The following is a 15,684-nucleotide window of genomic DNA, read 5'->3' as shown; positions in this document are numbered from 1 at the left end:
AAATACATAGTAAAAACTAGTTATCCTAACCCTAAATCAATCGTAGCTTGGGGTATCCCAAAGTCGAAATTCGGAACCCTGGGCCCCTAGCTCGCTTTCGGTCCTTGTTGCTTGTGGCATGACAACTCTTCAGCAGGCGAATGACGATTCTGTTGGCCACCCATGTCCTCCGTGTCCTCCGCTCGCCATGTGTGTGTGTTTTGGCTGTAAGCAGCTGTCAGTGATTTCTGACAAATTGATTTGACAGTCGACAGGCGACCAAGGGGAACCGAAGTGCGGGGCGGCACGAACTTTTGGGCCGGGCAGCAAGTCGGGCGCGTGTGCTAAAAAAAGATGAAAGCCGCCGCTTGCCGTTGCTAGCATTACCAATACCAATAGCGGTGGCAATAGCGGTGGCACCACCACCGCCAGCTCCACTCTTGTTGCCAGGCCTGTGCGTGAGAGAGAGGCTGGGCCGCTCTTCTGGCCCGAAGAGAAAGCAGAAGCAGCCAAGCAGAAGCAGAAAGCAAAAGCAAAAGCAAAGCGAAAGCAGCGCCAAAGAGTTGCTGCCCGAAGAGCAGAGCGTGGTGAATTTTTTTATGCTGCCTGTGTGTATATGGATTTGTTATTGTTATACCCTGCAGGCCAAAGGGTATGTTGTGCTACACGGGGAAAAACAAGACCAGAAGGTTGCATATTCTGACCCGGTTTTGGTTTTGGGAAAACCACACCACTATTGCTTTTGATCGTTTAACATAGATTGTCAAGAAATGCACATCATTAGAACATTTTTTAGCATTTAAGAGATCAAATATTACTAATAAAATGTAGGTTCTAACTAATAAAATAAACTATATACAAGTAGCTTTGCAGCTCAAAACTAATATAAGATTATATTTCAACTGCCTTCAAAAATATGTAATCAGTAGAAAAATATTTATTTCAATCAAGTATTTATTTATTTATTTATTTATTTAACACTAAAACAGCAACATAAAGATTTTTTTTGGTACTGGTTTTTATATCGGCAAAGAATTATTATAATATATGTTATAAACATAAATACAAAATCACAAAAGTTTTCTGAACTTGATGTAGGAATATGTGATACATTTTCCATAAATATGATATAACTACCTATCAGTAACTCGATATCACACGAATATGTACAAATACACCTGCAAACCAGGTTTTATATGAACCCAACTCTTACGTATTTTTCCTCAGTGCCAAAATCAAAGATTAAAGCTACGCCGGACTAATAAAACGCGCACAGTTGCCTCAGAACATTTTCCGGTAGATGTTTTTGTTTGCCTCGCTTTCTGCTGCCAGTTAGTTACAGCTAGTTACCTGCTGCGCCGGCTCAGCGCAGTAACTCTAGCTGCTGCTTGATTGACGTTCCAACTGATTGACTAGACTAGTGACTGACGGACTGGACTGGCGTCGGAGGGGGTGGCCTGGGGGCTGGGCGCAGGGCGCTGGGGAGCCCCCTGCAGCATAACAAACGGCTGCGGTGGGTGGCTGGGGGACTTTAAACGGGCATGGGAAAATGCCATTAGATGAGCAGCTGCCAGCGTCAGTGAACGGCGTCTCTCACTTGACAGTTTTATTTATAAACTGTGCAAATAAAACTGTAAATCACTAGGGACACGGCCGGCGAAGGACGGGGAAAAGTGACCTACATAGATGGCAGGCCTGGCCGAAAAATAGGAATAAAATATATAGAGCTCGGCTCGCTGGGAGAACGAGCGATGCCGCCACAAATCAAACAATTAATTTCACTGTCTGAAATTCCAGCACTAAATCAACAGCCAAACAATTGAACCATTTAACTATGTAAATAAAATTAATGCTCCCTGAAAGCGGAGCCTGGCTGGGAGCGGGCGTGGATGCCGGCGGGGGGATAAGACCGGACAGTTCCACCTTATGCCGTGCTGGCAAAGCAAAATATCCATTAAAAAGCAATCAATATATGGAAAATAAATGCCAGTCACCCCGGACCCATTCGTCCTCTCATCTCATTTCATCTAGTTAAGAGCCTCTGCCAGCCGCATAATCTGAATTTAATTTACCCCGCAAACACGGGGCCCAAAACAGCACGAAACGAGAATGAAAATGAAAATAAGGCAAACAAAAACTGAAAAATGTCAAAAACGAAAATGAACTTTCCACGGGGGGTGGCGTGCGCTGGGGCTGGTGGCAGGGCCTAGTGTTAGTGAATGGCCATTAAGTAGCACACCCATAGAAAAAGGACCAAGGAGCTCAAGCTCAAGGTGAGTTTGCCAGAGCGAGATGGGCGTCGCAGGAGAGAGCAGGCCGAAAATATTCCGCAGTGAGTTGCCATTTTGCTGCTCCAACATAATTTGTATGCCCCAGCCTCCAAATCCCTCCTCACTCCCCACTCCCCTCGCACCACGCCCCTGTGCGCCTTACTTGACCTGATTCTGGTGACGTCATTCGCAGGCCGGGCCCCACTGCGAATACGTAATGTGCGAATCGGGCTGCATTAGGCTGGTTGCGGGAAGTGGATAACTTGATTAAATAGAAATACATTATATTACAGCATTTGTTCAAGCACAAAGGCGGCGCTCAAAGGGTGGGGCCAGTCAGCAGTCCCTCTATTTGAGTTTGACCCGCCATTGAGCGGCCACCAATATCTGATATCTTTCGTTTTCAGCTGCAACTTGGTGGGGGAATATGGGAAAAAACGAGGAGCCAACATGCAACTTTTAAGGCACGGAGAACTGACAGCTGGCACCAACTTATAACTCAAAGTGCTGTGGCTCTGTGGGGCCCGGAGCAGTTCCTCCTTTATTTTTTGCCCCACGAACAAGAAAAACACACATACACATAGTCACATAGCAAGTGACGGTGAAAAGATACAAAACTTGCAAAAACGAGAGGGAAAAGGAAAAGTTTCAGTTACGTGCTGTTGCTTTTAATTGAATTTTTTCCCACTGTAGCAGAAGCCTTCGCCCTAACTGGCCGCTGTGGGCAGCCAATGGTCCAATGGCCTGACCAAGCACATCCGCCCGCCACTTCCGCCGGTGCCCCTGTTCCCGCTTTTCCCAGTTTTCCCAGCCCCAACACGCTTTTTCCAGCCTCCTTAGCATGAGCAGACTCCTGCCGAAGGGCAGTTTTCTTGTTATTTCCAACGCGCAGCCAAGTCGCAAGTCCTTAAGCGGTTTATTTTGCTTCACACTGATTTGCAGGCAGCGGAGGTGTCCCGAGGACCCATCCCTGCGCACCCCCCTACACTTGAAATTAAAAACGGGGATTACCGCTTCTAAATACGAGTTATGCGATTGTTTAGTGGGAAAATTAGCTGCCTTGAAGGAGAAATCCCCTTTCTGAACTTTCAGATTAGAATTTCCGGTCGAAATTAAGGCAACCTATAAAATATTTTTGTAATATCCCGGCTTAAGATTTAAATTGTAGTTTATTAAATAAATTCATCTATATAATTTATGCTAACATTTATTCGAATTTTCCAATTTAATTTTTCGTTTAAAATTATCAGCCCTAATAAACACGTAGACCCTTTTTGATTAAGTAACTTTTCCGGCAGTGCAGCTTTCCTCGATTTGCTGCTGCCGGTTTTTATGCAGCAAGTTTTTAATTAAGAAGTTTCAATTTACCATTGCCCATAGACTGCACTTCTCTCGCGCTCAGAAAGCGCATTATCATAATAATTTACTTACTCACTTAGCGGGGCGGGCACTGGTGCTTCAGAGCATAATTGTCGGCCTGCTTTCTGCTCAGAAAAAGGAGCACTCACTTCCTTTGCTCGCAAAGGCAAGGAGATAGCTCTCAATTCGGAAGTATATTTGATTATTTTGGAGCACAATTACTGCCGCACATCACGAAGTTCGGCGAGGGATACGGAGATCGGGGAGTACTGTTCAAGGACCGCATGGTGCCAGCTCGGTCCTCTCAAAGATGCCAGGTCATTTGGCGTGCCTAGTGGTCCTGGTCTTTTTAATCATAATCTTCCTGGTGGTTGGCGGCTACTACACCTTCATGCATCCGAAACAGATTCGTAAGTTGGTCCATCTATTCTCCAGACCATCGTCATTACATCAGCCCATATTGCAGATCTAGAAAGCTGTTATTTGAATGGCGGGTCCTGTCGAGAGTTGTGGAACTGCGAGGACAGGTTCCACAGTCGCGTGCTCACCACGTGCTTCAACAAGCGGAAGATCTGCTGCATGCCCTCGATCCAGATGAAGAGTCTCCAGGATGCCGAGGACTACATCGAGTGAGGGTTATTCGGATCGGATTCATCTGAGCTCGAGAGCAGGTCCAACTGCTTGGGGGACATACGATTTTTATTGCAAGCCTTGTCTTTCCTTGAATGTATCATTTCGTAGGCAATTTTTATTGTTGGAATAATCACTTGAAATTATTATTCCGGACCGGTGTGTCTAAATTTCTAGTTATGTCCTGGTGTATCTTCCAAATTAGATAGTGTTACTTCCTTATTGAACTTGTTGCTTTGGTTTTTTTTATTATTTAAATTCTCCGTTGCGCCTTTTTAAAGCACGTTCTCCCATTGCTAATTACATTTTCTGTTAATGCAGAGGTAAAATTCAATCCTAATTATGGTTCTGTTATTATCTATTTTCCCCTAACCACACCTCTTGGCCTATTTTCCTCGCAGTGCCCACCTCGCCGGCACTCACATCCAACTCTATCCAATTATCTGGCCGACTATCAATTCCACTGGTCCATCAATTGAATCGTTATGCCTGCGATAAGTTTAACATTCTGTCTGGCCAGCATCCTTTGGCCACTCCCCATCCCATTCCCCAAACCACTGCCCGCTGCCCGGAAGGCCCAGGGCTAATTTAGGGAGTTTGCTTTGCCATTTTGCCCACCAATAACACTCGCAACTCATTTGTCTGTTCCTGGGACTGCTTAGCCCAATCCATTGGGCCCCTCTGCCCCAGTGCCACCGTGCCACTCCCACCGGGCACTCGACGAGCAACACTTGGCATTGTCCCACACATGTGCGTCCCCCGCCAGCCATCTAACCAACCATTTTCCCATCTCTAATGAAGCGCAAATGTTGATGTAAAAATTTAATTTAGTTCGTAACCCAACGATGCCGCATCGCACACGCAGGTCCTTGCGATTTCCTCGCCAACTGGCTGGGGCGAATGGAATGTCCAAATGTTTATGCATCGTGTGGCGAAACGCGTGTTTACCTTCTAATGTGTGCGTGACATGGACCCATGGGTTATGTATGCGCGCACACACAGCCACAAAGGACACCCTGCATTGGGCATTACGTATACGCAGGGATGTCCTTCGCTCCGTTTCGCTCCCTTCGCCGGCAACACAAAAAATAATAATAAACGATGCCACCACGTACATGTATTAAAAACAAAGCGCAGCGCAGAAAACGCTGACAGGCAGCCCTTTGCCTTGGGTTGCTCCAACTCCAGCTCCCTCTCGGGATCCTGGAGGACACCTCCTGCTCCTGCCCGTGCTCCTTGGTTCCTTCCATGAAAACCATGGTCGCCTGTGTCCTGCGAGCCGGCAACTGAAGCCCCTCACAAAGCAAAGCTAACAAACTGTGAGCGGAGCAGAAACAGCGACCAGCGACCGGAAGGGAGTGCAGTGGCGCGACGCGACGCGGAGGGGGTTCGAGGGGACGAGGACCGAAGGGGGTTGCTGTCGGCCCAGACATTCAATGTCGCTCGCTGGCAGCCAGCGCTGTTTACGAGCACAGTGCCCCCGGGCTGGTGGAAAACTATTGAATTTCATTTGAAACATAAATTACTCGCTATTAGTTAATTACACTACTGATTATGATTGATATGCCTATGGGCATTTGAATATCTGTTCACTAAAAGATTAAATTGTTTTCGTATGAGGGTAAGACCACTCACTAGGGTTATTAAATTACGTTTAACATCATTTAGGGTTCCTAAAGGTATGCAACAGTATTTATAAACTCATTCAGAGAGACGCCTATCATGTTTCACTGCATGCTTTTGGACACCCAAAATAAAATTTGAAGAGATTTCGAAACACCAATGATTTTTGTGGCATAGTACAATACGGAAAACTGCACTCTGAAAATATAACTAGCATTTTTTATTTATTTGAAAATAACATATATTTTTGGGTGCATGAAAAAATGGCTCGGTAATAAACTATACCGAGATTTCTATTGTAAATATTATTTTATTCCAAAATTTTTCGTTAGTCCGTCTAAGCAACCCTTTGCCTTTAAAAATCGCTGAATCTGATTTGCAGAATCAACTTTGAAGGAAATTAGTTTTGACCACGCCCCATGCCAGTGTAACATGCACACTTTCAGGCAGGAAAAACTAACGAACGACATCGGCGGGTCCTGGCAAAGGACCCGGCACATGGACGGGGTGAAGGCTTGGATCCTCCCCCCTCTGCCAACCCCCTTGCCACCTGCCCTGAAGTCCTCCTCTTGTTTATGGCTTTGTTTGCACTTTTGTTTATGGGTGTACATTTTAAACGCTATGAGCACCTGCTCCGCCATCATGTGTGGCTGCCTTTGTGAGGATGTGGATGTGGATGTGCCTGTGTGACCGTTCCGTGACTTGTACTTTCCCCCACGAAACCAAACCCCCAGATTGCCACCCCCTGTGCTCCTGGATGGCCACAAAACGAAGCCGGCTTCAGTGTCAGCTGACAGATGCAGTGATTTTAAGCGTCCATCAAAAGCTCCTGTTTGACATTTAATTGTTGCACATTGTTGTCGTTGTGGCCGAGCACCAGGAGCCCCCGTTTCCATCCGAATCCACATCCACATCCACGTCAGCGGACAATCAGGGTTTACTTTGGTCATTGTTCGCCGGGTTCAAGGTGAGCTGCGGCCAAATTTAACACGGCCCAACCGTAAAAGACCAAAGTCATGTGCTTTATTACACATTCAGCGGCAATGCGGCAGGAGATTATAGCTGTGGTGAACCTATACCCAGGAATCCAGGTGTGTGCATTGTCGTTAGAGGTGGGAATCAGAGCGTGACTCTGTGGCTTTCCCGGCTCTGCAGTGGAAAATTACACTTTGTTTGTCGGCCGGCTGAAATTTGCTTTATATACTGAATATACTCAATCAAAAGGGGTAAGGATAAATTGAGGAAAACCATACGCTTTATCAGAAGTGTCTTCCAATTCTCACATTGGAGATGAAAAGCAAAGTTTTTAGGAGAAAAATAAAATAGAAACATGTTCAGCTTATCAATAGAATATAATATGATTTAGAAGGTAATCTTATATTTATATTTAAATTAAATAAGGAAATGTACATGTTTGGTTCATAAAATATTATTTAAAGCTTAAATATCGAAAATTATAGAAAAAGCTTTTAAGTTGGTAAAAACTTTTCAATTTTAAAAACTAGAAATCAACTGGTAATCCTTGCTTAAATTATTTAAAAGTGTTTTTAAGAAGATTGCATAAAATGCTAGCATATGTTCCCAGAAATTTCATTAGAATAATACCACTCTAGTGAAATGGAAACTACTTCATGCATCATATGATATTTATGTTTTAAACATAACTGTTTGGGTAAAACAAAATGAAAGCCCTTAGACTTGCCCTCGTTTCCTGAGGTGAATGTCATTAAAAATATCCCTTTTCAAGTGAAAGTAGGAAACCTGTTGTGATAAAATATTAAAGTTTTTGAATTAAAGTTTCACGAGTTCAGGTGAAGGACTCGCCGACTCCCTGCGACAAGATGTCCATCCCAACCAAAAATTCAGAAACAAACACACTCCCTGGCGCACAGCCTTGAAAGAAAAACTTTCAAAAGTTTACACGTGTTGGCAAACGTTTTGTGGTTTCAGTTTTTGGAATATTTTTTTGACTTTCGCTTGGCTTCTCCCTAATTTCCAGCCGTCACCCGAGATGACTTTTGGGGCCCGGAACTCACACTCACACACACATGGGCGACCATTTTCTAATGGCCTTTTCGTGGTCAAGCATTTAAGCACTGCGGACCTCTGAAGCCCCCGCTCCCCCCGCCCCTCCCCGGAACCCCGACCCCGAACCTTGAACCCGCAAAAACCCGTTTAGCCCTCACCTTTGACTCGATGTCACTTTGGTTTACTTTTGTGCAACCGCAAAAGTCGTTGTTGCTGTTGTAAAATCCAGATACACACACCAACACACACACACAACCCATACTCGCACATATCCGTGCTCATCCGTGTGCACATGCACGGCTCGCATGCAGTACATATAGCTACCAACACACCTTTTCTGACCATTTCGCACACGATGTTGCGGTCGTGTTGACATTTTAAATGCCTTTTCATTTGTCTCCCGATTTGGGCGCTAATTTCGTTCCATTTGCGCTTTAAGGCCGCAAAACTCGACTGGGCATTGAATTTAATTGAATAGTGCGGTCTGACCTTAGTCATCGTGCGGAATCGGTCTCAAAACCGCCTTTGAGCAGGCCCTTGTTTTGGCTTGGCCTATAATTATGAACCACTAAATGCCGGGTAGCTATCGCAGCAACAGAGGTGCTCAGTTATTTTCTTGTGAGATTCGGCCCAAAACAATGGCAATAAAATTAAGATGATATTTTATCTTTGAATACTAATGACCCCACAGTGACATTTAAGCTCTGCCATGCTCAAATCTCATGTGTGTGCTTCATCCTCCAGGCACCAACTACCCGTCTCTCTCTTCCCGACCTCTACCCTCTCTTTCTCACACACTCATTCTCTCCTTCTCACATGCTCTTGTAGATGGTAGCAGCTGGCGGTGAAAGTTTTGCTGCAAATACAAAATATTTTCCATATTAGTTTAGAATTTCCCTACCCATGCCACTCCCCAGCGAGTTTTGGTTTTTCTGCTTTTTAGTGGTGGCATTAATTAAATTTTCATTTTCCTAAGGATACTTCCATCTGTGTGCGCTCGGGGTAAGAGTTTTAGTTCCTCTCGTTCCGATTGAATTTTCGGCAGGGCCTTCGGCTGGCGGGGCAATTAAAAGCGAATTTTCCGCACGCAGCACTCACAAAGCGTTTTGAATGTAATTAAAAAATATCACGTATACGACGCATGTGCCCCAAGGGGCCGATTTGCGGGGCCTATTTATGAGCGACCGGCATGGCCATACTTTTTATCCCTAACTCTGGCCGATTGCCAAAGGAGCACGCACATTTTTCGGTATTTAAGTTACATTTTTATGGCCACTGCTTGGGGTTCGAAATCATTTGGATGATTCATTAGTCATCTCTCACGCCTCCGAGGAATTGCTGGAAACTTTCACCCATCAGTGCCTGCGCTTTGCCAATTATCCCACACACACACAATGGCGAGTGGCAAACAATTAAATCATTTTCGACTGATTGATTTTAGTGCCACTCGCGAATCGGCATTTACCAACGAACATTCTCGAGTCTCGCAAATAAATCTGTCGACTAATTTTAACACGCTGTCATGCATGGAAAATGGCAAATAATCAAGTTAGCCAACAAACAGCAAATAAATAAATAGCCAGACAGGAAGACAGACAGATACATTTACAGATGCGGATACGGATTCGGGTTCGGGGAGAAAGATGAAACGTTGCCGGGCAAATATTTGTGAAATTCTAAACTGTAATCAGGACAAAGTGATGGCGGCGGCAGCAAGTGTGCTTAATGACAAAACTTTGCAAATCAGTAAAGCATTTTATTGCCACACACTTGCCAAGAAAACTGGAGGCCGCGTGGGAGTGGGGGGTGGGCACACATATTTGTAATATGAAAACCTCATAATCACATCCTGCACAAGTGCACAAACGGAGCCCGAAACTTTCTATCTCTGCCAGTCATTCAGTCAGCCAGTCAGAGAGTCAGCCGGCATGGCAAACTCATTTGACTGCATTAGAATTAACATGGCTAAGGAGTTGCCGGGGCAACCGGAGCAGCAACTTCCCGGCTGCATTTCCCCGCCAGCTGAAAGGAGCAAAAACATTGCGCATACGACCCGTTCCACGGGGCTCAGAACTTTCGCCACCCACCAGCTCAGCTGCAGCTACAGCATATTTGTCGCTAAATCAGTTATGAAAACCCAAAAACAGCAATAACAACGAGGGCACAAGATTTGCCCCCTCCGTTTACGGGGGGAAAACTTCGTTTACCTGTGCAAAAATTTAATTACAACTCACTTCGCCAGCCAAGAGTGCACAGCATTTTTCATATTCATAATTAAAACTTTTGGCCATGCCATCCAATATAATCAGCGACCGAAATTTTCCGCAGCAAATTGGTTTGACATTTTCAGTTTATTCACCGCTCCCGCCGCCCGTCCCTTCATCCAACTGCTGCCGCTAATAAATAAATTGTAATTTCAATAAGGTTTTCGCTGGCAGGCAGAACTGAAAAACTAATTTGCCGCCGCCCCTGGAAAGAGGGGGGACAGCCTCCCCGGCCAAGCCCTTTTGTTGTTTTAGTTGTTATCGCCTCTGTAGTTGTTGTGCCAGCTGATTTTGTTGTCATGGGGGTGCATTTTCGCGAAGACAGCTCCGAAATTCAGGGGTTAAACTAACAATGCGCTCATTATGTTGTTGGAGTTTGGAAGCTAATGATTTGTATTATTCTGCAGTTAGCTTAGTTTGTTTGGCTCGGCTTAGTAATAGAATTGTTTATAGTAAGATCTTGGTGAAACATGTTTGAGATATTTATCCATCTGTAAATTTGCATAACTGAAACGGACGTTCTGAGACGAAAGTGACTATAATTCATGAGGTTTTGTCTTCATAATTTGCACTGCCATAACTCAACTTTCTCTAACGCTCAAGCTAAGTGTTTCCCCTGGCTAACATTTTCATAAGTTGCATTTTTTGTTGCCAAAGTTTTATTCGCCCGTCGAAATCGGGTAAGCTGGTAATTAATTTAAGTTCTTATGCATAACAACACGATTAAATCTTGCTTACACATCACATAACTTATGGTTTCTAACTTTCCATGAATGCTTGGCCAGACTTTTTGAGAGTCGGCCAAATTGTGGGGCTTATACTGGCAGTTTTTCCTTACATATATCGATGGTTTTCCGCCTTTTTAATTATAAGTCTGGGACTCACTATTATATTTCTAATAATATTATAACTTTTAATACTATTTTGTACAGTTTGTTTCTTTTCTAGCATAAGCTCTGCTGGCAGGCACCTTCGCCTCTGATAATACAACATTATTGAGGTCTTACAGTACTTGCTTGTGGTTTCTGGGCCATCAGTGAAGTCAGGTGCACTCCCAAGTCGAGAATCTTATTGGCAGGTCCCCTCGGGGCACACTCACTGCACTGTCAGTTTGTTTTCCCGGCGTAACCCTGTCGAAGCGATTAAGATCTCGGGCGCAAGATAGTGGCTTCTGACGCCCCTTTCCACTGGCAACAAGGTTAGCGCCCAAGAACAAGCTACAAGTCAGCCCGTCGCCCGCAGACAGCAGATGGGGATTCTCTCCGACTTCCCGGCCTTTGAGTTTCCCGGCTTCATCTGCATTTGGCTCACACAGATACACACATAGGCACACGGGGCACACAGTTGAATTTGCAGTTCCAGGTCACGGACAAAATGGCGACGCCTACGCAGCAGCAGCGCCAGATAGATAGATAGATGGATGGCTGTGCTGTGCTGTGCTGTGCCGTGCATAGAGTGAGAGTGCAAGAGAAAAATGTGCGAGAACTGGCTGTTAAGAGCAAAACGCGAACGCAGCGCTCATGTCCGTGTCCGTATTCCGTGGTCCTGAGCCCGTGGTCCTTAGTCCTAGTCCCCTGGCCGAGTCCGAGTCCCGGCCTCTTGGCAAATGGCCAGCCCATGTGCCTATGTGTGCCTGACAATAATCCAAAAGTTTTACAAGCAAAACGAGAGACCATTACATGGCAAAAGGGCTGCAGAGTCAGAGCCAGAGACACAGAAACAGAAACCACTTGCAAGCAATTTTCATCAGCGATTCTTCCTTTTCTCCCCCCGAAGCCCCGAATCACCGAATCACCGAATCCCCGAATCCCCGCAACCCCGTCCTCCCCGGCCTCGTGTGTGAGCCTGCCTGCCATTGCTGCTACTGTGTGAGTGGAACATTTTCCAGTGCCGCTGACAGCTGGCAGCGTGTGGATTTCAGTGGCATGACCGCAAGAGATGCCGCCACCACCACCGCCACCACCGCCAGCGCCACCAGAGCCATTTCCATTTCCATTGCCACCGCCAGCTACAACGGCTCCCGAACAACAGGGCTTGACAACAAAAGTTCGGTGGACAGCGAGAAAATATAGGTGGGCATTCTGCAGATGCAAACAAAGTATCTGTATCTAGATTTAGATTGAAAATTCTACTAATTCTCCCTCTTATCAATATATAATACCTTCTTAAATCTAAAATTTAATAAGAAAACAACTGCTGCATAAATTTCTTTATTTAAAACTACCACCTACCAATTTGTAAATACTTATTTATAAAGGAATATATTTTTTAAGTAATAAAAATTACTTCTTATGTTTCAAAAATAAAAAAATAAATTCTTGAGAAAGAAAGAAAATATTTATCATTTCCAAATGTCGAGGACATTCCCAGGTATATACTATCGAATCCATTATAAATTTGCTTTATATTCTTATTTCCAATATCTTTGACTTTCGTTTTGATAAAGGGAAGCACATTTCTATTAAAATATCAAAGGAAAGTGCAAGACAGAACATTTTCATGTGAGATAGAAATGGCAAGCGCATGCTGCACAGAGCAAATAGAAACTGCTCTTTAGTCTTGCATTAGAGAGGGGTTCGCATAAATTTGATAAAAAATGTTATATCAACGTTTTTCTCAGTATGGCTCCGAGTCGCCGGCCAGAGCTGGGAACGACGCCACAAAAGGTAAACGATTCTAGGCTCTGTTCCCGATCCAAATAAAAGACCAAAAGCCAGTGCTTAGCCTGGCCGGGAAAACCACACTGGGCGGCAAATTCTGGGGGGAGTGCTTACCATAAAACTTGGCCAGGCTCGGACTCTCGCAGCGGCTCGCCCATTTGGTAAATGGAAAAATATGCTGAAATGTTGAAAATAAAAAGTTTGCACTTTACACTGGCCACACAATGCTGCCACGCCCACTGCGCTCCGGCCTTAGTATCCGGGTGTTAATAAATTTAAAGTTGGTTTTAGTCGCCTGCTCAAAAAGTAACAGGCGAGAACTTTCTCCAGCCCATTCCTGGCCTTTAAAAAACACACACCGAAATTTGGTCAAAAACAAAAACCTCTGGCAGAGAATGGGAGGGAAAAAGCACAGACACATAAAACAGAAAAGTTTCTTTAAACGCTGCATGGATTGTTATTTCTGTTTTCCTCGTGCTCCTCCTGAGCTGGAAAACTCCGAGAATAGAAACAAAAAAACACATACGAAGGAAAAAACGTTTAACAGTCTGTGCCACACTTTCGGCCAGGACATTTATACGGTTTGTTTTGAAGTTTTTGCCTTTCAACTTGCAATTCGCTTAAAGAGAACACGCATATATTCATCCGTCAGACAGTGTGGACAAAGTGGCTAAAAGTAAGCCGGATATCTATGGCTTCGATGGGATCTGAACATGGCTTCAATGCGACACTAATTTGACAGATATTCCCCTCAACTGGGGCCCATTGAATATGCTCTAAGAACCCTGCCAGTTACAATGAACCGAGTGATATTTATTTTTAAGTAAATGAGATATGTTTTTTTATATTCATAATCCATCCATTTTATTTCCATATCAACGATTTTAAGTACATACAGTATTTCTCACTGAAGCAGTTGTTATATTTGCTTTTAAATAAATAATGATCTCTACTTATATATTTGTTGTTTGTATATAATATCAAGTTAATTCAAACAGGTGCAGCGCACAACATTGAGAGCCCTTAGTACAGCTTTGCTCTTGGAATTGTATTTAAAGGTGCTTGGGTTTAGAGAGAGAGCTCGGTAATACTTGAACGTCGTTTGATTTACCTCGTTGTCTCCGCAGGCAAGAGCTTTGCACTTTCCGTTTACGATTGTTGTTAGTAGTACTGTAATGTCATGTAAAATCCACATGGATAACAGGCTTAAAAAAGAGTTTACCAATTCTAGAATGTTTTTAGCAAAAGCTAGCCAATCTACCGAGGCACTTCACAGGTGTTCTAATCTAATCTAATCGAACGCTCTAACCGTTGACTACATAAAAGCCATTTGTCTTTTTTATATCCATGAAAATAAGCCTAGCGTGTTGTTCCCTTTTGGGATTTAGTATGTGGGTCTGAATCCGTTGCGCTGCGAAAGGACCGAATCAGGGCTCTTCAGCTCCATGGCCAGTTTGTAGCCCAGTTCGGGACGACGATCTCGACCCTCAGCCATTGCCTTGACCTAGAAAAATGAATAAATTATTAATACAGAAGCATGTGATTGAAACTAGAAATCGCAAAACTCGACGAGTTTTAAACCAGATGGATTATAATTAATTATCTTATTATGTAACAAATTTTAACCAATCATGAATCAAATTAGATGATACCAAACTTATTTTGCATATAACCCAAAATTGGGAAAATACAACATTATACTTTATAATCTTAAAATAGTTGTTCTAAGTGGTAATACCGTTTAAACACACTCTTAAATATTATTAAAGGTGTCTGAATTCACTGAAGTTCTAAGTTTAAAATATATTGTTGCATACTTTTAAACACCTAAAATGCAATATATTTAAAAATTATCTTATATTTTTTGACAACAAATTAAATATTAGAATTTGTAAACGCCTGGAAAACTATACGATTTTATTTAATACAAATATGGATACCGGATTTTTTAAAACCACAACCCAGTAAAGCCTCACCTCGTTGGTGTGGACGATGACGCCGTCGCTGGTGATGACCTTCTCCTTGGTGTGCTCGATATCGTGGACGTCCGTGCCCCGGCAGCAGTCGTCGATGAGGATGGTCCTGTAGCCCGCCGACAGCGCATCCACGGCGGTGGCTCCCACGCACACGTCGTAGGCCAGTCCGCACACATAGATGTCCGTGGCGCCCTTCATCTTCAGCTGGGCATTCAGTGTGGTGTCCGAGAGCTTCTTGTTGTCCCAGAACACCGAGTACGAGTCCACCTCCGGGTTGGTGCCCTTGTACACCTTGATGCCGTGGTCCACCACCTTGAGGTCCTTGTGCAGCTCGGCCCCCCACGAGTCCTGGACGCAGTGGCGGGGCCACAGGCGCTGCTTCATCGGCGGCGGGCCGGCAAAGATGACAGTATCGAACACCTGCGCGGAATCCGAGTCCAACTGGAGGGGGATACGAAAGGGAGGTCTGTTGAGTGCCCGGCACTTCCGTTCAATTACCATCGATGTCTGCTTACCGCGGAGGACTCGTCCATGGGGCGCATTTTGACATTATCAATAAATGAAACGTGATCGCTGGGATGCCAGTCCAATGAGTAGAAGACGGCATCAAAGTCCACCGTATCCAGCAGCTTGTTGATGGGCTCCAGTATCTGCGGGCGGAAGGGGGAGGGCGCATTAGGATAAGGAGGAGCTGCCGCACAAAGTCAACTTGAGAGCAGTCCATAAAGCGACGAGACGGAAGTGCGTGTTATTAATTTTGACAAATTTTCATGTACCAGCCACAGAGCCATGTCAGTTGCCAGATGGAAATGGAAATGGAGTGGGCGTGGCAGGGCGTGCAGGAGCGAGTGAGAGCGGGAGATCCCGACGACTTCCGGCGTGTGTCGCAGCGCGG

At 44.6% G+C, this 15,684-nt stretch overlaps 2 protein-coding genes across 4 annotated transcripts in view; one reads left to right on the top strand and one right to left on the bottom strand.

Moving 5' to 3' along the window:
• Positions 1–3,781: 3,781 nt before the first annotated feature.
• LOC108031303 (uncharacterized) lies at positions 3,782–4,465 on the top strand. The gene is made up of 2 exons (XM_017104547.3): positions 3,782–4,018; positions 4,075–4,465. The coding sequence occupies exons 1-2, from the start codon at positions 3,919–3,921 to the stop codon at positions 4,239–4,241; spliced, it is 267 nt and encodes an 88-aa protein (XP_016960036.1). The 5' UTR covers positions 3,782–3,918; the 3' UTR covers positions 4,242–4,465.
• A 9,202-nt stretch (positions 4,466–13,667) lies between these two features.
• Positions 13,668–15,684, bottom strand: part of LOC108032182 (nicotinamidase) — a 28,746-nt gene continuing 26,729 nt past the window's right edge. For all 3 annotated transcript variants that reach the window (XM_017106038.3, XM_050889009.1, XM_017106037.2), the window contains 3 exons: positions 15,305–15,439; positions 14,790–15,230; positions 13,668–14,317 (listed from right to left, as the gene is read on the bottom strand). In XM_017106038.3, coding sequence (XP_016961527.1) covers positions 14,198–14,317; positions 14,790–15,230; positions 15,305–15,439 — 696 coding nt within the window. In that variant the 3' untranslated portion in view covers positions 13,668–14,197. The remainder of the gene's footprint in view (positions 14,318–14,789; positions 15,231–15,304; positions 15,440–15,684) is intronic.

Source organism: Drosophila biarmipes, chromosome 3R (genome assembly GCF_025231255.1).
Source record: "Drosophila biarmipes strain raj3 chromosome 3R, RU_DBia_V1.1, whole genome shotgun sequence".
Classification (NCBI taxonomy): Eukaryota; Metazoa; Arthropoda; class Insecta; order Diptera; family Drosophilidae; genus Drosophila; species Drosophila biarmipes.
The sequence above is the reverse complement of the archived record's forward strand: the minus strand, read 5'-3'. Positions and strand labels throughout refer to the sequence as shown.

Excerpts from the sequence above, each read along its gene's own strand:
- LOC108031303 (XM_017104547.3), top strand. The coding sequence starts at position 3,919 with ATGCCAGGTCATTTGGCGTGCCTAGTGGTCCTGGTCTTTTTAATCATA. Across the intron at positions 4,019-4,074 it reads CATGCATCCGAAACAGATTC|ATCTAGAAAGCTGTTATTTG; the intron begins GTAAGTTGGTCC and ends CCCATATTGCAG.